At 41.4% G+C, this 26259-nt stretch overlaps 1 protein-coding gene across 2 annotated transcripts in view; it reads right to left on the reverse strand.

Moving 5' to 3' along the window:
- Nucleotides 1-205: 205 nt before the first annotated feature.
- Nucleotides 206-26259, reverse strand: part of anapc1 (anaphase promoting complex subunit 1) — a 32870-nt gene continuing 6816 nt past the window's right edge. The window contains exons 14-53 of one of the 2 annotated variants that reach the window (XM_058058936.1): nt 25927-25992; nt 25705-25842; nt 25254-25397; nt 24312-24372; nt 21980-22035; nt 20885-21016; nt 20711-20785; nt 19668-19790; nt 19418-19587; nt 16245-16336; nt 16010-16158; nt 15793-15871; nt 15386-15422; nt 15114-15190; nt 14851-15029; nt 14632-14703; nt 14400-14539; nt 13588-13706; nt 13370-13500; nt 13159-13299; nt 12923-13075; nt 12440-12521; nt 12258-12349; nt 12014-12148; nt 11856-11938; nt 11096-11174; nt 10937-11011; nt 10803-10855; nt 10186-10333; nt 9917-10113; nt 8766-8852; nt 8320-8437; nt 7232-7309; nt 7065-7132; nt 6829-6967; nt 6592-6678; nt 5527-5622; nt 5253-5442; nt 4862-4984; nt 206-4450 (exon numbers count right to left, since the gene is read on the reverse strand). In XM_058058936.1, coding sequence (XP_057914919.1) covers nt 4323-4450; nt 4862-4984; nt 5253-5442; nt 5527-5622; nt 6592-6678; nt 6829-6967; nt 7065-7132; nt 7232-7309; nt 8320-8437; nt 8766-8852; nt 9917-10113; nt 10186-10333; nt 10803-10855; nt 10937-11011; nt 11096-11174; nt 11856-11938; nt 12014-12148; nt 12258-12349; nt 12440-12521; nt 12923-13075; nt 13159-13299; nt 13370-13500; nt 13588-13706; nt 14400-14539; nt 14632-14703; nt 14851-15029; nt 15114-15190; nt 15386-15422; nt 15793-15871; nt 16010-16158; nt 16245-16336; nt 19418-19587; nt 19668-19790; nt 20711-20785; nt 20885-21016; nt 21980-22035; nt 24312-24372; nt 25254-25397; nt 25705-25842; nt 25927-25992 — 4392 coding nt within the window. In that variant the 3' untranslated portion in view covers nt 206-4322. Of the gene's footprint in view, nt 4451-4861; nt 4985-5252; nt 5443-5526; nt 5623-6591; nt 6679-6828; nt 6968-7064; nt 7133-7231; nt 7310-8319; nt 8438-8765; nt 8853-9916; nt 10334-10802; nt 10856-10936; nt 11012-11095; nt 11175-11855; nt 11939-12013; nt 12149-12257; nt 12350-12439; nt 12522-12922; nt 13076-13158; nt 13300-13369; nt 13501-13587; nt 13707-14399; nt 14540-14631; nt 14704-14850; nt 15030-15113; nt 15191-15385; nt 15423-15792; nt 15872-16009; nt 16159-16244; nt 16337-19417; nt 19588-19667; nt 19791-20710; nt 20786-20884; nt 21017-21979; nt 22036-24311; nt 24373-25253; nt 25398-25704; nt 25843-25926; nt 25993-26259 lie in introns of both variants that reach the window. The other variant, XM_058058935.1, reaches the window with a different exon arrangement.

A 26259-nucleotide genomic window follows, 5' to 3' on the forward strand; every position in this document is an offset into this window, starting at 1 on the left:
ACCTGATAGCCTGTTAGCCTTTCTCAGGCTCAGGCGTTTGTGTGCTCAGTGCAGGTTCAATGCACCTATGTGGTGAGAAAGGTTCAACACGACGCTCCCACGTTGTCTTATTGTGACAACACACACACACACACACACACACACACACACACACACACACACACACACACACACACACACACACACACACACACAAAACGTGTTGTCTTACTGGAAGCAGCGTGATCGCAGTGACAGTGAAGTTGTTAGCAAAAACACACCCAAAGAACTGAGTATCATCAGGAAAGAAAGAATGCCATGACCGTGATAATGATTGCGTGCTGTTACTGCTGCCTCATGAGGGTGGAGGACACAGCGTTCCATGCTTAAGCATTCCAACCACTTGGATAAATATTTAATGCATTGGAAGAATGTGAACTATTCCAGAAGGGAATTTCCGGTAAACACAACCAAAAAAGGAGAACATGGAAGCAGAATTAGATTCCAATCAGTCCAAGTGTAAGCACTCTTACTTTTTTTTAAAGATCTATGCAACATGTGATGTAAAACGAAGCAAGTGTGCAACCGCGTGTTGTAAGGGTGTGTTGTAACCACTCATCAGCTTCACTAAGGAAGCTATTAAAAGGATGTGGACGAATGAGAACAGCGTAATGGCAGCAACACACAAAAAGGTTAGCATTGGAATGAAATGCGACCAGTCTAGGGTATACCGCGCCTCTCGCCCAAAGACAGCTGGGATTGGCTCCAGCACCCTAATGAGGATAAGCGGCATTGAACATGACTTGCTCATTAATGACATATAATCACAAATTCTCAAACAATATGCATTAAAAGTGAAAGACGGGAAGTGTTTCTTGCATCAAGCATTTCCTCGTGAATCAAATACAAACAGTCATGAAAGGTGAGGAAATAGTCGCCACTGGAGTGGAGATTCAGTTATGGAGTTGTGGAACCATGCCAAAAACTTTCACTAGCAGGAGTCATGACCAGCAACAGACATAAGAGGTCAAGAGGTTGGAGACACTTCGGTTGTTTGGTAACACTTCACTATCCAGGTAAAATGTGTAAACCAAAAACAAGACACTCTTAGTGTTGTACTCACAGTACCTGCACGGGAGTGGAGATTCAGTTATGGAGTTGTGGAACCTTGCCAAAAACTTTCACTAGCAGGAGTCATGACCAGCAACAAACACAAGAGGTCAGAGGTTGGAGACACTTCCGTTGTTTGGTAACACTTCACTATCCAGGTAAAATGTGTAAACCAAAACCAATACAATCTTAGTGTTGTACTCACAGTATCTGCATTGTTTCACTTTACTACAATGAAACCTTGTAAATTATGATGTAGTGTATCTTTTCGGGTTCCATGACCGTAGTACCGAGTCAGCACGGGAAGCAGCTGTACCCTTACACCCCTATTAGTTAGAACACTAATTTGCTGTGTTGCCTCCAACACAAAGGTAAAATGTAACTTAGCATTTATTGATGCACATTGACAATGGACACTAATGCTTTAAATACTTTGATCATTAACGTTTGAGGTGTGTTCACACTCCTGGCGGGTGTAAAACCGATCTTTTACAAATGGGGATAATTTTAAAAAACAGAAATGTAGGCTAGCCCCCCCCCACTTCCCATCAAGAACAGATAAAACAACTTGTGCTTCCAGGAAACCACACTCGTCACACACTATCAGTTAGCTCAACGCTCAGCAAGCCGCTGAAGGTCTCACTAACTTGTCCCCGAGATAGCGAATGCTACATGGCATGGAACAGTATTACTAGAGTCTGACTTGTTGCTCTGTGAGAGGAGGGTGTGGGCCGCCTGCATGTTTGTTTGCATGTTTCTCATTTGCAGAGGAATGTTCTCACAGCTGCCGGCAACTCTGGCTTCTAAAAACTAGCATGTGCCGCCGCCGTATTCGGTAAAGGAAGTTCCAAACGCTCCTCTGGGGCTTTGAAGTGTCACCAGTGGTGGAGTGTACACCCCTTTCAAGACGACACTTCAAAGTTATGGTTTGTTTCTTTTCAATGTTTAATCTTCCGACTAAAGAAAGGTCTACTGACACATAAAAGGTTTGTGGGATGCAACAAACATGGTCTTTCTCATCTTTGTGTACAAACCTCCATCGTAGCAAATAAGGCTTTTGTTAGTATTGTTACAAAAGTGGCACAATTACACATAAAACTTTGTAATATTATGCCCGGTCCAGACAACAAGCTTGTATGTAATTTACTACCTTGGCATGCATTGCTCCACTGTTTGAATCCAGTGTCTTTTTCTTTTTTTTAACATAAATTTCTGACTTTTTTGTCATTGTTTATGCCCATTCGTCCAGCCTACAATGTCAAACATAATGTAGCATCAATGATTGGAAGAGGGCCAAAAGTGAAATGTTATTTTTTTAATTGATTTAATTTAATTCAATTTTTTATTTAACTATTTTCATTTGTTTCTAATATTTTATTGTTTTATTTTTTTCCAGCAAATTTATTTATTTCTTTTTTTTAATTGTACAAATATTTTTATACTTTTGAATTTTATTTGAATTTAATGTTAGTTTTTTTCCATTTTTCAGTCCATTTCAATATTATTATTGAATATTATTATACATAAATATATAAATTACATTTATATATAATATATAAATTATTTGTTAATATTCAATATTATTATTTCAAATTTGTGTTGGCCATCATCGTTTTCAAGTTAAGCACTGGTCCTACCTTTGCAGTTGGTAAAAGTAGCGCAGAATATAACACATTACAAGAGTCATATCGTGATATACCTAATTACTTTTAAAAGACAGTAACCGGTAGTACAGTATAAAGTAATTTTTAACACTTATATTACATAACTGAAACGACCTGGTTGGTTTTTCCCAAGAAGAGATAAGGCAGACCGCATTCTGTGGAAAGCTGGATTCCTGCACACAACAACGGGTAGTGATGAAACTAGGTTCTATGGTCTAAGCTAAAATGCTATGCTTGAGCTACACCAACGCAGGGGTGTGTACCCTTTCTTCAATGGGTAAGTATGTGTAGGTATTTAACTGGTTTGAGCTTGTGTCACAAAAGGGTGCATGGTTGGATGCTAGCGATCAAGCAGCAAAAGTGATAAGGTTGCCGAGCAACCCGTCTGCTACACTGTCCTCATCCCCACCCCTGCACAGAGAGTCCTTCAAGCACCCTGCCTGTACAGAAGTGACAGAAAGCTCGGTGCAAGTACAGAATATCTCTGCAATACTACTTTATCTCATTCTACCAACTCTAACACAACATATGTGCAGCCTCGAGGTAGTTCAACAAATCAATAGAAATGACTATTGACATAAGGTTATTCAATATGTAATGTGCAAACTTTGTGTAGGCCCTCAAAACCTGATTTTTTTTCCCACGTATGTAAACCCTGAAGGGTGTTTCGAATGCAACCACTGGTTCCGGCAGCATTACACAATAAACACGCAAATGTTTTGCAATAAAAGAAGTAGAAAGGCAGGCCTTTTCCGTCAAAGTGACTGGAGTCACTAATTTGAGGACGGGTAAAGACTACGAGTCTCGTCATGTGGGGAAGCACCCGGAATGAAACCACAGCCCGTTTTGATGCCTGAGTCACTTTGAATGACTGTCATGGCAACAAAACATCTCTGGGAAAATAAACAGCTAAGCATTTATCATCCTATCCGTGACACTGACCAGAAAATATGAGAATAAAGTACACTTCATGGTGAAACATGCAGATTCTTTATTCTCCGCTTTATACATTTGAAGCAACAGCTGCTACGTCTACGTAGATCGGGGGTCCAAACGTGTTCCTATTGAAGGTTGCACATCCAGAAAAAAATATTCCTTGAAATTCCTCCTTTTTGTTTGTTTAATGTGTACCGTAATTTACAGTGTATAAGCCATGACTTTTTTCTCATGCTTTGAAGGGTTTGCAGTTAATTTATACCTAAAAACTACATTTACCATGATGCTTTTAGTGCAGTGTGATCAAGCGTAGAACAGATTCTGTTTGGACGACTCAGACCGCGAACCACCTACTATCAGTAACGGGTTGGAGAGACTCAAGCAAATGCATTCTATAGCCGGGAAATAACGCTAATCTTAATCTTCCGAGTTTAATTTTGTCTGTCGAATATGCGCCCATTAAAATGCAAGCTGCAGGCCACTTTGGACACACCTGATGATTATTTTGCCAAATGGAGAAACTGGCCATCAACATTACCGCATAACATTTACAATATCATAACATACTATATATAAAAAAAACTAGAAACAGTATAATACAGGCCTCATTCCCGAACGTGTGTTCACAGAGGCTCAGTGTACTGGCGGCGTCTGAAATCCACTTCCAGCCTCCAGGAGGACGGGGGCGAGCCTTAGTAAGTCTCTGATTGGGATTCCCAATTTGCTGCTCCTGAACAACAAGTCGCCAAATGAAGTGCACCCTAGAAAAGAGAGAGGATTTAACCGGTCAAGACACCCCATTCCAGTATGTTTTAACTTCCATGAAAAAAAAAATTCCGGCACTGACAATAGCCGGAGCAGCATAACTTCCGGTCTGCAACATTCTGTAAACATTGATGTAACACACATTCTGCAGAAGGGAAAAACTATGTAACTAATTATTTGTGATTTTAGAAATAAGGACTTAGTATGTTCTCTGTAGGCGGCATTATGAATTATCCTTACTGACCTTTTTTGCAGTACATTTAATGAAACATGAAGATATCACTGACAGAAAACCCTGAAATTGATGGTGGTATTCACTTACTTCCCCTTATTTTACAGAGAAATGTCCCATATTTTAAGACGCAAATGAGGAGTGGAAGGCGACACTGAAGTTCATCATCTCTTACCTTGGAGATGTGTGTTCCTGAGAGGGAGGGAGCGGTATACCAGGATGGAGGCCAACATGGGGCACCGCGTGTCCTCAGAGAGGGTCTCGCCCCTCATGTAGGACCTCCAGGCTGAGCTGTTGTCTGGAGGAGCAAACAACAAACAGTCAAGACGCCTACTTCCTTCCTGACCCTAACAGGCCATAGTAGTTAAAGGACCCTTATTAAGCAAACAGTGGGTTTTTAATGATGTTCAAACAGTGATGTGTGTCCCGAGGGGGTGTTTATGACCTCTAAGAGTGACCAAACGCTTTTGAAGTTAAAAAAAAAAAATCCTGTGACCTAGCTACATGAGACATCTGGAACACCGTCACCAATGAACTAGCTTGTAAACCCACAGGAGTTTTTTTACCTTTAAGCCAACCGTCCAGCACCACTTCCATCTTGTTCTTCATGACCGGTAAAAACTCTGAGGAGAGCAGGCCGACACGGCTGGCGGCAGGCCGCCTCAGCACCATGCCATCCCAAAGGTCCAGCACCAGCCGCATCTGCCACAGAGAAAAGCTGTGCTGCAGCTCCCCCCGACACAGAGCGCCCACCACCTAGAGGACGGATACCACGTTTCTGACAGCCATTCATGTTCTGGTGGCCCACCCAGTGCTCATGTGTGTGTATGTGTGTGTCACCTGCTCAACAGCGATGTACGTTGGCAGCATCTCTGGACATTCATGTGTTACACATTCGTACAGCATGGCTGAAAACAACGCCACCGTCTCCTCTCGCTGCAAATGGAAAGTATGGAAACCATATTTGTTAACAAATTGGAGCTGCTGGAGTAGTACAACCAGCATGTTTTATTTAGCTTAAGAATTGTCAATGACTTTACAAGTGAAATAAAGATAGTATGAATTACTTCAGTGCCTTCCAGCACAACATGCAATTTTAGGATAATGTATTATCTTTTTTTATGCATGTTGGAGGGCTGTAACAACACATTTCCTCTGCTGTGCAAAGGCGGGGCAGGAAATATGTGGATTTAAATGTATTTAAGACAAATATCTCGGAGGCAGACAGGATTTCACAGTCTTAAAATGCAGAGATGGGTACATTTCACGCCACGCTGCAACTCCGACACGGAGAAAAAAAACGTGACACGCCAAGAGGAATCAGCTGTAACAAACAATTGTTATTATATGAATTCAATTAAACGGCATAACATTATATAAAATTTGCAACACGGACACACTAAGCCAATTGACATGATAATATATTTATAATTTATATTTTCATATACGTTTGGATGTTCTATATGCTAATAGGTTGTATAGAAAACAGGCGGCATCTCAGCGTATTAAAGAGTCAAATTGCATGTAGATTACAAGAAGCTAAGGTAACATAGATATTCTAAGAAGTATATATCAATGCACTGTATATATTTTTTGGTATTATTACCATATCAACATTTCAACTTTTTCTCGGCTTCCCTTTTTTTCTATATTTGCTGTTGTTTTCCATTAAAAAGACAAGCTATGAGCCGCAAATGGCCCTGTGCCGCACTTAGGAGATTCTATACACATGACATGGGAATCAACCATCATCGCAGGCTGATTTTAAGGTCTTTCCTGTTTAGCATTATTTTATTACATACTGTATCTTAAGCAGTGCAATTTAGCACCAACAGGAGGCAGACGTGAGTGTCGTCATCGCCCCCTGCCTCAGTGCCTGGTTGACAGTGTTTGTGTTCGGCTCACATGCTTCATTCCATCTGACGTCTTGCAGAAGAACTCTGCAAAGGAGAGCAGGGTGGGATTGGAGGTGAAGGTGGAGATGTCCTCGACCTGCACAAAGACACACACCGAACAATGAATGACACAAGCGGGGAAGTAGGGCGAGATTACAACACCACAACATTGAACACTTTCCTTTATAGTAGATAATACTACATATATATATACTACATATATACTACATATGAAGATAACAGTTACCTTAAAGGCTCTCACTCCAGATTTGCGTTGGTTGACGGCAGATGCCAGCAGGCTCTTCCAGCCCTGAGGGTCGTCCTTGTAGGATAACTGTCCGGCTCTGAGTTTCACATACAACACTCCATCCCTGGAGAGGACTGACCTGTTGCATTGTGGGAGACATTTCAAGCTTAAATCAACATGTCAGAATTGTACATTCTTTCTCTTAGCCGTCTGATTTCTGTCTCCACGCTGCTCACTTGAGATGCTGCACCTCTTTGTTCAGGTCTATAGAAAGCTCCCAGTAGCGAGGACCCTTCACTCGGACCTGCAGGAGGGTCACAACCAAACATCTGTGTGCGCTTGATTTATCCACACTGTTACATTATACATGTATTCTCAGGTTGTGGTGGGTTTTTTTTTTTACCCGTCTGAGAAGGTGCAGCTCTGGCAGCATGGTGGGAGCCATTAGCTCTACTGTCGTCTCACCGTACCACCCGGTGTTCTGTGATAAGAGCAACATCAATGTTTCATTTTGGAGGGCGAAAAACAATCAGGCTTGTGTAACTCTGACGTACAGAGACTCACAATTCGACAAAACAGGACTTTGTCAAGGGGAGCAGATTAATCACATTTAAAGTAAATTGCTGTGACAATTTACGTCCTGTTATAAATCAACAAGGTAATACAAGGTAATGTACCTCACACTATTGGCATGTTAATTGTGGTATGTGTGTGATATGTCAAAATGCATTGTAGGGCACGAGTGATTACCAAACCAAAGCCAAACAACCCGAAATCCTATGTTCTAATTTAACAATTATGAACTATTGTTTTGTTTAAACAGTTATGGATAATTGCTTTGTTAAAACTACCCTTTAAGTGTCTTTGAGTAACACCAGTGGTGACCACGCCGTACAACACAAGTGGACAAACAAAGAGTCACCATAGCGACAAGCTGCTGTCATTGTGCTCCGATCAGTCACATTATATGGCATTCAGTTCCCTGAAACTATTTTATTTTTTTTTTTAAGTGTGACATTTGATGGTGTTTTTCTGGCTTGCACATATAAAAGAGTGGTTCACACTAGTGTATTATTTGTATTTCATCTGATAAAATGACTAGTCTCAAAATAAATAGTCAAGGAAATTGTACTTATTTTTTAACAATATTCATTCATTCATGTAATCACTCATTCATTCATTTTCTCCCGCTTAGCTGGAACTGGTTTGCACTGACTGTTTTATCTGGCACTGTGTCATGTGTCAGTTGGGTGGATGAAGTGAAACCAGCACATTGCACATTACTTGCTCACCTTGGGGGAAGTGTCTCCCGTGGCCATATTTACACAACCACAAAGAGGAAGCAAGTCACATGTTTCAACAGAATTTGCGTTCAAGAGACTAAAACTATATTTTTCGACGCGTGCAAACTCGTCCCATCAACATCACAATCGAGACTGTCATCATATGAAGGGAAATTTGCATGCATTCAACTGTGTCACACTGCCTAACCTTGTAGGTGACCTCCAAGAGGGCGTAGCAGGGCTTGAGGGTGTCCACGTCCACAGGGACCAGTAGGCGGGGCTCGGCGGCCAGCACAGTGAGGTGCCTCAGGGCCTGCAGATGGTAGCTGCAACAACGTCAACACACAGTTTCACAGAGCAATAAAAACAGTCATGTCTCCTGTGCGAATAATAATAAAAAAAAAACTTCTGACTACATGCTGTATCACCCTGAATTATCTTCATGATTATAAGGTATTCTTCAAAAGGGCCGTATCAGAAGGGTATGTTTATTCCAACACAATACTGTATTTATTCTATCTACTATGTAGCACTATTATATAGCATCAGTAAGAGTGTCCAAATATGTGACTAGCACTTTTGGCCTTGCAGCGGCATGCAGTCTCCAATTGTTTGTTTAAATTATTACTGTTACTGTGTGTGTGTGTCTCTCACCGGTTGTCAGTGCTGTGCGAGGGGAATTGTGGGTAAAGGGCACACAGGAGAGCAGCAATGGCCGAGTTGGATGTGCTTAAGCTGTACCTGATAAAAGAAACCAACATCAGTAAATCAGTACTAACAGCAGGCCACAAGCACCAACAAATGTGCCGGCAAAAAAAGCAGAAATACACATCAGTCACATATGGACAGATTTTGAATGAAAGCAGTTGTTCTCTTGTCCTGTTTTGATAATAAAAGCAGACATGGCGTTGCGTCATCATGAGCCACAATCAAGCGCCTCTCAACCATAATAGCTGCTGGTGTTCAAGTGTGCGCTTTTACCTAAAGAGCCATTACCAATAAAAATGAAAGACAAGGGTTGGGTCACAAAAGAGCTCATGTTGATGTTGAACAGATGTCGTTTATGGAATCATCAGCGCCTCACACAGATTTAGTTAAAGACAATACAAAATGGGAACATAGCCCAAATTAAACTGTGAAACAAACAATTAGAAATCTGAGGGGGTGTGGGCAAGTTAGAGGGAAAACAGGAGTACAAAAACAAACAGTGCGTGACAAGACAAGGCGATAACGTTGATAAAACAAATGTGAGCACGGCATTCAGTGAAAGCAGACTGAATGAAGGGAGCAGAAAGTGTCAAAATGCAACAATGCCCAGCAGGTATTGACTTTTGACCTTTACCCTTTAATCCCTGCGGACCCACAGTCACTAACTATGGCAGGTGACATTCAAACTCAACCGTAAGATAATGGAGTCAAAATTCAATCCAAAAGGGTCAGTCAGATGTTGGCTGTGTGGTGTGTTTGCGTATGTATTGTTGCTTCAAAACGATGAAAAACAAAAAGTGTGTATTGCGTTAAGTCACAACTCACCTATGAAGTTATTATATTAGTAGCATTGAGAACTATGTGTCTGTTATTATTACTCTGAATTCATCATTTATGCTCTGCTCTCGGACATGTTGAACCGTGCAACCATGAAATGTAAACATGCAATGTACTTCTATAATAATATATAATAACTGGTTGGAAATAAACTAAACCATTGCCATTACCAAAGAGCCATCTGTGAGGTTTTTTTTTTAGTACATTCTATGGAATCAAAAATAAATGTGGTGATACGTGCGCATGTACTGTCTTCTCACCTTCCTCCTCCTAGGAAGAGCATGCCAAGCGCCATGTGATGAGCCATGTGGAAGCCATAGTTCATCTCGCCGCCTGTTCGGTAGTGCAGTGAACGACAAAGCTGGAGCACCTCCAGGTTCCCAGTGCCGGACATCACCATGGACATGGACAGCAGGATCATGGACAGGGCAGTCTGCAGGTCGTAGTAACTCGGCTGCTGCAGGACCCCGGCACCAGTGTCAGGTTGAGTAAAAAGATGTTTTGATGGTGTGAATGTGTAAATTGTTACCACAGCAGCTGCACCGGAAAGGGACATGGCCTTCATGAAGGTCTTAGCAAACTCGTGGAGGCAGTCGAAGGCGTCGGAGTTGGCGGAGCCGGCGAAGCGCAATCCCAGCGCCATGCAAGCTCCCGCTGTGATGTAGTCCTGTGCTTGGCTAAAGGAGGGTAACAACATAACATCACAGAAAACTCTGCTAGAGACTTAACTTCTATGGTGCTGTATTTCTGTGTGGTTATACCCCTTCCCTTTTCCCCACAGCCCGTAGCTGCTTCAGTGCTCCATTACTTCATGATAGAGACCCTAGTTCAATTCCACCCTCGACCATCTTTGTGTAGAGTTTGCATGTTCTCCCTGTGTATGTGTGGGTTTTCTCCGGGGACTAATTGGGGGGTTAATTGACGACTCCAAATTTTCCATAGGTAAGAATGTGAGTGTGAATGGTTGTTTGTCTATATGTGCCCTGTGATTGGCTGGCCACCAGCTCAGGGTTTACCCCGCCTCTTGCCCGAAGACAGCTGGTATAGGCTCCAGCACCCCCCACAACCCTTGTGAGGATAAGCGGTAGAAAATGACTGAATATTGACTTCTATTGTGAAATGTGGCAGTTATCATTACAAACTCACGTTCTCGTCTCCATGTTGATGTCTTGTGAAGAGTCCAAAGTCTCCCTTATGATCTGAATAACAACAAAAATACATTAGAAAAAGAGACAAAACAAGCTAATTATTAGTTTGGATGTATTTGTCTCTTTTCTCACCTTCGGTACATTACTTTTGACCCACTCTGTATTAGGGAGGATGTCATCCCACATAATGATGCACCTGGCTAGAGTCTGAGTGAGCAAGAAGACACCAATTTTGGTGGTTGGTGGGATAAAATGGCAAAAACGATTTCACATCAGTCACGCTGCACTAACCCTCAGCAGAAGAAACTCAGGCTTGATGAAATCCAGAAGAAACCAAGTGTCTGGTGGCTTCAGCCAGTCTGCTATGGACCTGGACCCAAAAGGTGTTAATATACTCCTTCTACACCCTCTCCAGTCAAGAAAGACGGCATGGACTACAACAGGAGCCTCTTGACGCACTCACTGGTGAGATTTCTTTCCCCCCCACCAGGTAGGTTAAGGTGCTCCTCTTAAATTATCATGCCATTTTGAACAAAATGTAGTTGTTTGTTTGCAGAAATACACCAATTTCTATGAAACTTTGAGGAGAGGTTAGACATGGGTCAAAGAGGAACTTTAATATTTTGTGCTCATTTTTGTCACTTATTCTATATTTTTCAGTGAACCAGACATGTTTCATGCATATTTATGTGTATACCTTGTTTGACCTTGGCATAGGGCTTCCTACACTTTGAGGACCAATCTAGTTTACAATGGCTCTAAAAATCAGGCATTATTTAGCATCTTCTGCAATTGACATTTAAAAAATGTCCTGTAAAGTGATTGTTGTGTTTTTTCAAGGGTTTTTGAAGAGCGATTCAGCCTCAGTTTGCCATAATAACTGAACAATCGCAGCATTGCAACATGTGACAGGGTGGTTGCATGCATAAAAGATAATAAAATGTTCTCTTACTAATGTATTTATTCCAGAACAAAGCAGCTACTACATGGACATCCAAGGAAAAAAAACAATGAATAAGATGAATACCATATTGATATGATATTTGCTCACCGGTTGTTGGTCTTCAGGTAGATCATGGCGAGGGCCAGGGTGGCCCCGGGGCACGTTACATCCACGTTTATCGTATCACCCTCCTGTTATAACCATCGAAAGAGTAACTTGTTTAACATAAAAAACAACATCACACAAAGCAGCTTTTCTCTCTTTACCCTGATCTGGTAGCTTGGAGCATTGTGTCTCTCCCTGCTGGCTCCGACCTGGGCCCTGCGGTGCCCCCCTACCATGTACTGATACAACTGCTCAGGGACTTTGAGATCACTCATCCCGATCAGGTTGCTGCCTTGCTGCAGGGGGGACGACAAAGAACCAAGAGGGCATGTGAGTAAATAGTAATCACTCGCAGGAAGACAAAATGTGAACAAGACCGATTGAGCATGTGTCAGCGTGACTTACCCCGAGGCAAACCATGCCCAGAGCTAGCCCTGCAGCCAGGGAATAGGACTCTCTATCTGTGCAGTACTCCATCTCTGGACCTGGAGGTCGACCTGTGGTGCAGATACATAGAGTTCTAGGTTTTAAGTTTGATAGAACAAAATCATAATGTTATTGACATGTTTATGCAAACATGCACGCACCTATCTCGGATTGGAGAACTTCAACAATGTGGCGGTGTCCCGTTCCCTGGTACACAAGCCCGATACCTATTACAGAAGCAACCTACAGACAAAGAAGATGAAGTTGCTCATTCTATATTGGTTCGTGGCACATAAAAAAAATTAATTATTACTGAGGGGGTTATTGGTTTGTGTCTGACACTACATTTCCGTCAGGATACAGATGCCTTTTTTTGCTTTGTAACATATACAGTAACACAGGGTGTAGGGTGTTTTTTCTTAATTTTTTATTTTTTTAGCAAAGGGGTTTCCAGGGCTCATATTTCAGCCCACAAAACTTGATGTTTATTGGCCCTAAAATGTTATTTTAAGCAACTTTAATGCACAAAATCCACAATCCTTCAATTTTCCTGCATGCAGTCCTCGGTGGAAAACGTGTAGTCACTACAAACTACAAAAGTTGAAAGTACATCGTTTAATATCATTCATGCATTTCAATCATACCTGTATGTTGTGTGGGACGTCCAGTTCGGTGGAGGTAGGGGGAAGAAGAGCAGGGATGTGTATGCTTAGCAGGCGGGTAGTTGACATGTCCATGGTACCGAGCCTGGCCACAGCCACACCCAGCAGGAGGCCGATACTGGTCATTTCATGGCCCTGATACAATGACAGGGACCAAAGGGTGATAAACTGAGGTTGTTGAGGACTTGACTGGTGTTTAGCCGATAAGTCATGTGTACCTTGGCGAGGTAGTCGTGTATGTTGAGCGTAGCCAGTTTTGTGAGGTGTCCGTTAAGGCCCAGCGCCATGAGGAAGCCAGCATGCTCGTTCGCCATCTCTTGGTTCTTGTTCTTATTGTAGACGATCCAAGCCGAGTCCACCTAAACACACAAGTAGAAGCTCAAGTCTACTTGTGAGTGGTGATGAGATCCACTAGGTTTGGAGACTGACCTGTGAAGCTGGGGCGATTTTGAGTCCAGCAGCTACGCCGTTATGGAAGCTGGGCCAGCTGGTCATGTTGGCAGGAACGTCAATGTTACCGCTGTTTAAGTCCACAGTGGTGTTCCTGGGAGGTGCACGACCTGGGCCACAGATATATAAAACACATAATCGTCTGCAAATATACAATAAAAATCAGTGAAAGATGAAAAGTTAAAATATATCATTGCCTGTGAGGTTGAGTTTTGGGATGGGTAAAAGCTCCGTGGGGACAGGCTGGTAGGAGAACAGAGTGAATAGGCCTCTTCCCACCGGGAGCCCCATGGTTCTTTGACACAACTGCAGGAGCCTGGAAAAAGTGGACGTTATTTCACTGAATATACTGCATATAACAAATAGAACATGCATATACTGTAAGTACAGTCAGCACTCGTTACCACGGTTAATTGGTTCCAGAGTAGATCGTGATAAGTGAATTTCTGCAGAAAGATTTAATACTAATAAAAGGTATATTTTTGTAGTTATGGCATAGAAAACTTGTTGACGATCTTCTAAATATGTTTTTTTAAACACTATTAGCGCCCTCACTACATAAAATAACACCCATATAGTCGACCTTTCCATTTGGACTCAATTATCTGGAAATAATCAGAGAAAATAAGACATAAATGAGATCAAATAACCTCACGTTAGCAGTTCCTTGTTTTTTTTCTGGACAGTGTACTTTCTGCAGTGGTTATTGTCTGATTAGTGTATGAGTGTATGGTAACGGTTGCTTTACACTCATATTATCCAATATAGTAGACATAATTCCTAATTAGAATGTTCCGTCTGTCTTGTATTTAAGTTAATTTAGCCATTTTTATGCTTGAAATGCTTAATTTAGGCCAAAAACAAATGTCATTGTATTTGGCAGTATAAAACCATGAAACAGCAATCATTTAATTAAGTAAAAAAAAAAACAACATGACAAAGTGAGGGATGTTGAACGTTTGAACAGCGATGTAGCAAGGGACGAGACTGTCCACTCCATCATTCTCACTTGTTCTCTTTCTCCTCTATATACTCATGGTCGGAAACCTCTGGCAGCTGGACAACGCTGACCCGGACTGGTCTAGAACTCTGCAGGAGCCTCCTGACCTCTTGGACTCTCAGATCCTGACTCCAGATCAGTCCTGTGACCTATTGAGATGTTTGAGAGACAGACATCAGGCGTGGATGTTAAATGACGAGAACATCTGAGCTGACGGGCCAGTAATGAACTACTGTGGTACCTCCTGAATGATGTCCAACATCCCGTCCTCCTCCTCCTCGGTCTCTGTGGTCGCAGGAGGCGAACCTAAAGACTGGGGTCACACATAGTCCAAAAAACAGTACAGTATTAAATTTGTCCCAACTGAATGCAGCCACTAGAAAGGCACGCTTGTTGACGACTACAATATAGCACACCCACCAGCTTCTGGATTTATTGAGTCAAGTATTTTCAAACTCACAGCTTTATTCTTTGCCAGGCTCATCCGGTGGGCCTGTCTGATGCGGTCCTGTCGACCAATCAACAGGCAAACCTCCTCTGACCAGTTTGCACATGGCTGCTCCCGGCAATGGTAGATGGCATCTCTGATGGGCAGAGCAACACCGAACGGAACAGACTCCAAGTCCCTTAGGGTGAACCCTAAACAAGCAAGAGTAAAAATATGATTTTTCTACATGCCTCGGAGCAACAATTAATAATAAAGGTATGACAAAAGCAACAAACCTTCTGATGTGAGCCAGACAACCAGCTGCTCAGCCAGACTGTCACTGCAGAACTTGCCTTGACTAACACTACTTTGCCTGGAAAAAAAATTATAAATACACATAATTAGCGCGAACATCAGCTATTATGTATTGATCTTATTTCTGTTCTTGCTTAATTGTGCTTCTAAATGTCATTGCCCTTGAAAACAATGGGTGAACTCTAGGGGCAATTTCCAATTCAGAATTCCCACACAGCCTCATCACTCTCCACGGCATTTTGAAACGATTTACCTTTTGTATTGCTGCTCATCGGCACATGACTTCTGGCCTAAGGAATGGAAGACAAAGAAGAGATGCGGCACACACATTAATTATTAGCTCTCCTATTTAGCGTTCAGCATGCACACATTCAACACGTGAACACACAAACTGCATGTTCAATGTTATCGACTTCTGATGCTATCACTGCATACAAAGTCAGAATGGAGTCGTTTTTCTGCGGAGAAACAGAAATCAAATACAACAGTGACAGTGTTTTGTTTTTTTTCCCCAAAAGCAAAATCATGTGACAGCCAATTCTGTGTCACATGCCTTTATTTTTGCTTCCTGGGCCCTAAAGCAGCAATCTGACAGCAAATAAGGGCTGCCTATCGATAAAATACACAACGGCTGATTGTGTCTCAATAGGGCAAACTGACCTGCAGAGAATTTAAGTAGGTACTTCGACACATTGGAGGACGTTGCGTTGTCGTCTCCATTGACGTACAGAGCATAACTCTGGCAGCAGATGCAGAAGACAAAAGAGGAGGTGAACGTACAGTATCAGGACAGAGTAGTGTTATTGGTATTTAGCCAAAAGTGAATGGCTGCATTCACCTAAACAACTACAACTTTCATGTTGTGCAGCAGACATACCAAAACCAGCAGTCGAATCCTGTGACAGATGCCGGGCAGGTAGGGGAAAGGTGGGACTTCCTCTCCTCGAAGGCAACTACTGAGCCAGTTGAAGACACAGGGAGGCTCCGACCGCAGGAAAGTTGGATGCTGCATCTGACCAATCAGAGCTGAGGATGTAGAAAAATGGAGGTTAAGAGATTTTCTGCACACCTACATGATACAAGAGAAACGCAATTAAAGGTTTCTTACTTACACGGGTCTATGAAGCAGCTCTCTGTGAGTCCACTGACTAATGAGGGATAGTCTCGCCAGTAGAGATCCACATACTGTTCCAACTGTAGGTCTCTGCAAACACACACACAAAGGATATGATGGAACAATGTTTACATTTTGCACTGTTGGCTTTTAATGAGTAGAGCTTCAAAATGCAAAAAGAAGAAATGGTAGTGAGACAAATGTGTTAAGTAGGCTTAATCAGAATAGGTTCGTCAGCTGATCCAAAGTTTAAAACCAGCCTTCAAAAAGCTGTGGACACAAAGGGCCTCATTCATAAATATCTTTCTAAGAATCTTAGATTTTTTCCCAAGCTGTTTTTCAGAGGGTTCTTAAAAAAACTCAACATCATATCCATCAATATATTCTTAAATCAGAATTATTCACAGCTGTGTGAATAATTAAAACAATCCCATCTCATAAACTGAAAGAGAATGCAAGGGGAGTCAAATTAACATGTGATTAGCATACTATATAACGACCCAACAATGCCCATAAAAGGTCATGATGAGACTGCAGGGTTGAGAGCAGACACAGGTTTCAAAATGCCGAAAGCAAAAGGTAAATTCATTGGAGTCCAGTAAGTGAGGAGAAAAAAAATAACTTTGGTAGTAAAGAGGTGGGGCTACTGCCACAGAAAAAGACAATATTCGTTAGCTTTAGCACAAAAATATAAAAATAACAAAAACAAAACTTAAACACATGGATTACTGGCAGTGTCAATATATTGTGTGTATGACTTATCATTAATTGCAAATACATGGAGAAGGTAGTAAATAAGCTCAGCTTCTTCCTACTCCTTTTCATACATGTTTAACTCTGCAAGTGTAAATATATAATGTAACGTGTTATGTATGTTTAGAACAAATAAAGTATGAACGTTGATCAAGAACAGATGATGGGTTAATAACTTCTACAACTCTGCCCATTGAACATGCCTTTATTATTACAGCAAGTTCAATGGCATCCTTGGACACGTGGCAGAGTGATATTACATGCACACTAGAGTACTCTCCCCCTGCACGGTCTGTTTGGTACTCCAAGTTAATTGTTCTGTCACTTGCTGTGCTATAAATATTTCACCTGCCTTTCCCTTCATCTTCATGCACCAAGTGCAGCTTAGGAGTTGACAGCTGACCTACAGAATGACGATTTCAGTGTGAGAGCTTGAGTGAGGAGCAGCTTTTTTTTGAAGAAACAAAACGGCCCCAGGGGATAAATAGAAACATAACAGTAAGGAACTACATGTGCTAACCAGCATGTACCATGTGGTCCCCCCCCCCCCCCCCATGCTACTATATATATGCTTGACTCCACTTAAGGACACATGTATGTTGTGCGAATAAAATTACAACAACAAAAAAGCACTCTCCGTGACATTCTGCTTGCTGTGGCGTGGTAATTAAAAACATTCTGAGTCATTTGCATTCTTTTTGCTTTGAAATAATCAATAGTTTTTAATTTGGCTTCCTCCTACGCAGCCCTGAGTGTCCATTTATCCACCCCGAGTGACTTTAAAAGAGAGCAATGTGACAAAACGTAGCATTATGTGTGGTACAAATAGTCCTAATAGATCAGGGGTCTCAAACACACGGCCCGCAGGCCAAATGTGGCCCGCAGGACACTAGTTTGATATGAAAACTGATATGAAAACCGCCTTGATATGAAAGTTTAATGTTAGTGCGGCCCGTGCAAGTTTGATATGGATGCTGTATGGTATCATGTACCCAGAAAAAATTAAATAACTGTTAATAGTTATCCTCCCTATCCGTGTGGAAGTGGTAAGTTTTTGGCTATTTAAGTTTAAAGGAAATAACTTGAAGCTACCGTTTAGGTTGCTAGCTCTCTAGTTTGCGAGTTAGCATGTGTCTCAAGACCCTGCTGTTGCGCAATATGTTGTAAATAAAAAGAGTATAAATGTGACTATAGTCGTGTTTTGTCATGTCTACAGGGCTCTAATCATGCTTTGTTCATTTTAATCAGAAAAAAAATAATTTTTCTACCCACCAACTATATGTGGTTTCTTAAGTTTTTATAATTTGCCGTTTTATTATTATTATTATTATTATTATATTTATTTATTTATTACTGATTGATTGATTTTCTTTATTCTTGATTTGTTTATTTATTTTTAATCTTATTTTGTGTAGAAAAATAAAAAGTAAGATATTTGAGAACAGTGGAATGTTTTATCAGAGCTTTTCTTGTAGAAAATTGGAACCAAAGCTTTTTAAGTTTTTTTGTTTTTAATAAATCAGCTGGGATAGGCTCAAGCTCACCCATGAATCTAATAAGAACAAACAATATAGAAAATGGATGGTTAAGTATTGCACACAATGCACACGGCTGCAATGAGAGTGATAAGGGACCAAAACCTTCACCATGGCTTATATTTCTGATGTCATGACAGCTAAAGTAAAGCAACAACAGAAGAGAAAGAAAATAACCACTCTTGTTTAGTGCTATTACAAGGAGCAGCAGTTAAAAGACTATTAGGGAAGTTCACCAACTGAAGAGAAAATCACTGATGAGCTTCTCTGCGTCACCTCAGTCTGATTGACCTTGAGAGGGTTGCACCAGTGTGTGGCAACACAGCGCAACAAAAAGCCAAAAAAAGGAAAAATCCATCCCAAAAATGGCATCCCTGGCATTGAATGTTTAGGAATAGCCGCAAAGTCTAACAAAACAACGTCCTGCTTGGCGTCGGTGCCCTTGTGAAAACTGGCGCATGCCAATTACGTGAAGAGGGCTTTAGCCTCCCACTCCACGTCCGCTGTCATTGTCAATCACGGCGCCTACTTAACCTTTAGAAGTTTATTTCTCGCCACATGTCAACGCTGAAGGGCCTTGATTGCCCACCAGCCTTTGCGGGGAAAATGTTGAGGTTTGTTCAGGGACGTGACTGAATTTTAACGGTGACGAAAGGTACAAGTAGAGAGGACTTTACTGTTTTTTTTTCCCCTCCCCAAGGAGTGACTTTCAGACATGATGGACATTTTTCTACAGGAAAATCCAAAATAATTTCTGTTGAGCGGAGTGCAGCATGAAGTGTCCGTACACACACATACAATGCAAACATCTGACTTCACAGGTAAGATGGTAGAGTGACCCCGGCGGACAATTTAACACACAAAGAGACAGGTGGGTGCTTACCTGGCAAGCTGCTGTAGAAGGCACACCAAAGACGAGGCCCTTTCCCGATGCAGGTCGTTGAGCAGCAGCTCCTGGTAGAGCAGATGGAGAACACTGAAGAGGGCAGGGATGTGTCCAAAGAGAGGCGCCGAATTGTCCAAGGGAGGAGAGCCACTCGAGGGAATCGACGACTGGAAGGAGGAAGAAAGAGCAAAGGCTCGGTGTGCTTTCTGCAGATGTAAAAGTTTAGGGAATTGTCCGAGTTACATACTAAGGGCACGCCCTCTGTGTCTGCAGTGGCGGTCGCTGGGACACCAAAGGAGTCCGCCGGTGCACAATCGCAGAATGACTTCATCTGTTGGTGATATTGAGATCCCAGCAAATATTCCCAGTCCTGAAAAGAGCAAACACACAATAATTCTATATTACAATAACATTGTGTTTGTGTATTATGTTTTTATTTTATTTTTTTAACAAACTCAACACTGCTGAGGCAGATACTTCCGAGACAAACACCATCAGGTTAGCAGCATGTTTCCATTTTGTGTGACTCATGTGTCACTCAAACACATTACACACACAACCACATAGAACAGCCAGCAGAGGACAGTCTGAGCCTCCAGCTGATTGACATTTGCCAGTCATGTTCTCCTTTGTTGACAACAAACAAACATACACACAAGCATCCTTCAACAATGTGGATTTACACTCCCGATCAAAATTTTTTAGAGCGGTTGAAAAATTGCAAGAATTTACATTTAGCGCTCTTGGATCTTAAGAAGTGCAACTTCCAAATGTAAAAAGAAGACATGGGGAATGAGACCAAAAATGTTTTTGAGCAAGTAATTTACTGCAAATAAGAATTAAAATGAAACAGGCTGATGAAAAGCCTAATAAGTAGGCCAAAAATGGTAATGGTTCCACATTTGTCAGGCCTTGGTTACTCGTTAAGAGCGACTAAACGTTTTATTGTTTTTATTTTAGCAGTCATTAACTTCTTTTTACACTTGCACAACATTATTTAATACCATTTTTCTGCTGTATATGGATGTCTTCTTATGACATGAACACAATGACTTGTGTAAAAACTACACAATATCTACAGAATATTAAGGTTCATGTTTTAAAACAGTATAACAAAGGAGTTTAATCATCCAATGTTGTTCAATTGGCCTGTAAGTCAGTCCAGATAAACCACATCACATGATCACTCTCACGTGCAAGGAAGCAGTCGAAAACGTCAGGTATGAAAACCAAACACTGGTCTGAAAAAACAATTGATTAGAATAAGGGGGTTTCTGATTAGTCACACACCTCATCAGAGCCCTCATCGCAGGGACGAGCTTTCTTGGCCGCAATCACCGGTGAGAGCGGCACTTCAAATTGCAGCTGGAGAAGTAGAAGAAGCAAAGGGCATGGGAGTTATTACTTAAAGTTCACAGTGAGCTCATCTAGGTTTGATATAGAAATACGCGGCTGGTGACTCACATTTCGGGTCCAGGTAAGGCGTTCCGTGTTGTAGCCCATTAACGACAGGAAGCACGTGACAAACAGGTTCCACTCGGCATGGACGCTGATTCCTCCGGGAGCGTTGAAGATGGTGTACCATTTGACCAAAACCTACAGCGTGACGAATGCAGTGGAACCTTGGTTAGCGTCATTTATTCCTTCCACAAGGTCCTATTCTAACAGAAACAGATGCTAACCAAGTTAAATTTCCCATATAAAATAATGTAATGTTCCAGACACCCAAAAATGTTTACACAATATATTTTTGTAGTTTTACATGCAAAGGCATGGCGGACGAGAGGTTAGCGTGCAGGCCTCACAGCTAGGAGACCCGAGTTAAATTCCATCCTCTGCCATCTCTGTGTGGAGTTTGCATGTTCTCCCCGTGCATGCGTGGGTTTTCTCCGGGTACTCCGGTTTCCTCCCACATTCCAAAAACATGCTGGGTTAATTGGTGACTCCTAATTGTATATGTATTTGAATGTATAATCTATATGTGCCCTGTGATTGGCTGGCGACCAGTCCAGGGTGTACTCTGCCTCTCGCCCGAAGACAGCTGGGATAGACTCCAGCACCCCTGCAACCCTCGCATGGGTTAAGCAGTAGAAAATTAATGAATGAATGAGTTTTACATGCAGTAAACAATTCCAAATGTATATAAATGATGATTCTTGATGTGACTGTTCCCAAAGACACGATGTAGCAGCGAGACAGCACACAAACACCACCTTCCTGTTGAGTCGTTTTCAACATTCAATAGTGTTTCTTACCTCAATAACGCAAAATGGAGTCAAAGAAAGTTTGAAAAGTGCCAGCATTTTGATAATAAAGGTGAAAAACACCAGTGAATTCAAGAAATAACTCATGACAAAACAGAAGGATGGTGTCGATATTATGTCTCACCGCCACATGGTGTCTTTGGGAACAGTCACTTAGCATCATGTCTTCAATAAAAGTAACCTTAAAAGTTCATTTTGTGTATTCTAAATCTTTTCTTTTTTTTTTATTCTAAATCTTTTCAATGAAACAACCAGCTCTGATCTGGTTTTAAAAAGTCAAAAAGTGTCCACGAACCTTCATGGCAGCTTCTTTGGGCAGGATGAAACGGATGGCCTGAAGACATTTCCTCACTAGGAGATATTTAAGAAAGAGAAAAGAATCAGTCCATTCATATACACAAATAATGTAAACATACAGTATGTCTGTAGATTCACATGCACACATAATTTCAACATCGGTTTGTCCATTCATATCCACGCACACTGTAATGTAACCACTCATTTTTTCCATTCGCATGAACTCCTAATGTAAACAAATGTCGCTCCATTCACATACAAATAAGGTAAGCATCCGCCTCTCCATTCACATAAAAACAATGTAAGCATTGGTCTGTCCACTCACATATAAAGTAGGCATCTGTCTACCCATTCACACACAATGTAAGCATCGGTCTGTCCATTCACATACAAAGTCAACATCTGTAAATCAACTGACATACATATACAACGGTAACAGGAAATTATTAATTCTGGATCAAACTAACATGGAAATTTAGTTCAATGAAAAGAGAAAAAAAAAAACATTTTGGCTCTTTTTCTTTCAAAAGTCTAAAATCAAACATAAGACAGAATACTTTCCGCTGCATACTTTGGAGACTTTTCTCGTAAAAGCAATCAGTGTGACGCCCAACAGCAGAGAACTAAAGGAAATTAAACCCAGAACCACCACCACCACCTCCACAACCGTAATTAATGCTGACCAATCACTTGCACTGTCGCTAGAATATCTCAATTGGACACCCGGAGTTGAAAAGGTCAGGAGCGAAGCAGATAAATGCCATTTCATTAGCGTAAGGCGAAAGAATCCATGGCAAGATTGATTGCTAAATAATGTGCAAAAATTCAGATGCAAACCCAAGATGTACAGCTAGATGTGATGAGATGCAGACTTATTGTCATTATTACTTATTGTATAGTTATTATTATTACCGAGGAGGGAAACTGGCATCTGCATCCGCTCACCGGTGCACAGAGGCACCCAAGCGGTGATGACTGAGCAGCGATAATGAGGCGCATGTACGAGATGATCTTGTAAGAGCGGACGCAAGTCCATGTGCAGTACTTTACTTTTGCAGGACTGGAAAAAGCACATGGCTTTCCCTTTGCGTTACACCACACTGCTCTTTATGAGCAGGAAAGGAACTTTCAGATTAGAATATGTAATCTTATTTTTACGATTATTAGTTTACTATTATATAGTATAGTAATCCATGCAATAACATGCATGATGAAAAAAGGAAAAATTAGGCATTCTAAATGAATTAATTATCTGTTCTTAATGATTATCGGTGTGTGTGTGTCAGCCTTGTAATGGCATCCTCAATGCATCAAGCCCATACGTCACAGACTAACAATGTAGGGCAGATCTCAAACCTAATTTACAGGATGTTCTGACTCAGCCAAGTAGTGTGTGTTTGTGTGTGTGTGTGTGTGTGTGTGTGACAGCGCAAACGACGGACCAACAGCAGCCAGTTAGGTTTCTGGTTTAGAATATATCAGCATGCACACAGTACATTAGGCACCTCTGCTGGGGAGATGATGTCTTCCTCCATGTGACGTCTGTGGTGTGTCTGGTTTACACACGTGCCAGTAACTAACATTTTTATTTCCCTTTTATTTAATTAACGCAGGAGTGTTTTTTTGGATCCTGCGCTGGCTTGTAATAACGAGAACAGTGTTGTGTCAGTATTCCCGTTAGTCTATAACTTTGCTACATACTAAAATAATGAGTGTACGGTATTGTGTACAAATAACAGATTTAGTTACTATTACATATTATATGATATTACATATTATAACATTATAACAAATTAGAATTACATTTGAATTTCATCCATTTAAACACAGTATATCCAAAATTTTTGGACCAAAAAAAATCCAAAAATTAATACAAAAAGTCACAAAATATGGAAATACATATGTTTTGGCTAGGCTGCATGGCGACGAGTGGTTAGCGAGCAGGCCTCACAGCTAGGAGACCAGAGTTCAATTCCACCCTCTGGGTTTGCATGCTCTCCCTGTGCATGCGTGGGTTTTCTCCAGGTACTCCGGTTTCCTCCCACATTCCAAAAACATGCTAGGTTAATTGGCGACTCCAAATTGTCCATAGGTATGAATGTGAGTGTGAATGGTTGTTTGTCTATATGTGCCCTGTGATTGGCTGGAGATCAGTCCAGAGTGTACCCCGCCTCTCGCTCAAAGACAGCTGGGATAGGCTCCAGTACCCCCGCGACCCTCGTGAGGAAAAGCAGTAGAAAATGAATGAATGAATGTTTTGGCTAAATGTTTAAAGTGTAGTTGGTCCTTTTTAGCGGTATATGCTGTCCAAACGAATGTGCAAAGCTTACCTAGTTCTGAGGTAGCAATATCAGGGATGGAGATTCTCAGCATGGTGTCATTGTTTAGCTCCTACAGTGGAACAGACAGAAAAAGAAGATATATGAAATGAAATGAAAAACCCAGAGGTGCACCTGAGGAAACAACTTTACTATGCTATAAATTATTGACAAAGGGCAGTCAAAATAGCGTCAACCTCAATATAATAACCTAAATGAATTGGACAACATCCTTCTTTGTCCAGCACTGTTGTACACTTTTCATTTCACATCCCGTCTGAACACTTTCTGACAGATTCCATGATGAGGAAATAACGTTGCGGCCTGTCAAGAAGAGAGCAGCAACCTCGACTGGTAAACAATTAGCCTCCAGATTGCAACGCCAAAGTGACAACCACAAATCAATGAAGTGAGGCAGCAGAGAGCAGACATATTTGCAGTGACTGTGTGAATGTGGCAAAACACAAAAAACACAACGTACAGTATGTATGGATCCTGTTCAGGACATGAATTCCTCAAATGCACCACAAACAGAGTCAGGATGAAAGTATCAATGAACTTTTTTAACACTCCGCACAAAAGGTTGTTTAGAACGATGACGCAGACACACAGACGCTCCTTTTCAACTAGCGAAAACACGGCCTTCAAAATGCCCCAAGAGTCTTTAAATGGTGAAAATACGTCAAATAAAACAAGATTTATGATCAATAATGTTCACTTTCGGCACAGAAGGTCAGCCGCATCCAAAGCGAAAGTGAACTGACATAAAACCACCTTCAGACTTGCCGTCATTCAAAAGGGAGAAAGGTGAGGTAATAGCGCTGACAAATAGCCATAAGCAGAAATAATTACTATTTAAGTAATTAACTATACTATTTATTAGTAATGAACTATTTTAGGCCCAATTTATTAATGTTTATTAATTTTCCAAATGCAAGAGTAAAGCAAACATACCAGAGTCACACGGTTGCAGACGGGGTCCCGCAAGGCATGGATGTAGGGCGTAGACTGCTGGAAGGTGTAATCGTCCAAAAAAGACCCTTCGTGGTGTTTCATGTTTGGACCCCTGAGCTCTGACACTGGAGAGGGCATGGCAGACTGCAGGACATTGTTCGAGTGCAAAATGAATGTCAAGTACTTCCAACAATTACACATATAGTCAGTGCGGATGATTGTGAGCAGGAAGAAGGAATAATCATAAAACAGGACGAGATGTTTTTACTGTGACCAATTAGCGAAACATTGCATTTCAGACTGTGTAGAACTGATATCAGCATCGTAATGAGAAATGTACAAATAAATACCAACAAACTCACAAAAAATGACATGAGATATTGATGTTTTTCCGATTATGTGTTAAAAAGCATCCATAATTGTGCTAACAGCAAATGTATTTATAGCGCACCTCATCCAGTCTTTGCAGGTGCCGGCTGCCGGCATTAGCTGGCGTGCTAACATGCTCTAAGGGCGTGTAGGTGCTGGCGCGATTGTTGGTCAGACTGAAGGTGGACGACAGGAGGCTGGGAACAAACACCTTGCTGACCTGATGGGATGAACAAAAAAGGGATAAATAGACGCTGTGTGTGCAAAGATGTGCTGTAAATGCGTCCGTATGAGATGTACTTACTCGGGTGATGCCAGTGTAGAGGACCAGGCTGCCACAGGCCTCCAAAACCAGCATGGCGTCTATGTTCTGTAAAACCAAGTAAAATGGAAATCAAACATACAGTTCACTCTTGATTCAAACTTTTTCCTTAATGATAATCTGTTGGTCTGCTTTTTTTCTTTTTTGAAATAACATTAGACAACCTGCATCACAACATTACAAAGGATGACGGGAGATTTGGATATACTGTACAACTTTACAAAATTTATTTTAATGCAGTGGTTTCTCAACTAGTTTGGCTGCGGCACCAACCGTCACCCTTCAATGACACGCTTTATTTAATATTTTTAATAT

This window comes from Doryrhamphus excisus, chromosome 20 (assembly GCF_030265055.1).
Source record: "Doryrhamphus excisus isolate RoL2022-K1 chromosome 20, RoL_Dexc_1.0, whole genome shotgun sequence".
NCBI classification, from domain to species: domain Eukaryota; kingdom Metazoa; phylum Chordata; class Actinopteri; order Syngnathiformes; family Syngnathidae; genus Doryrhamphus; species Doryrhamphus excisus.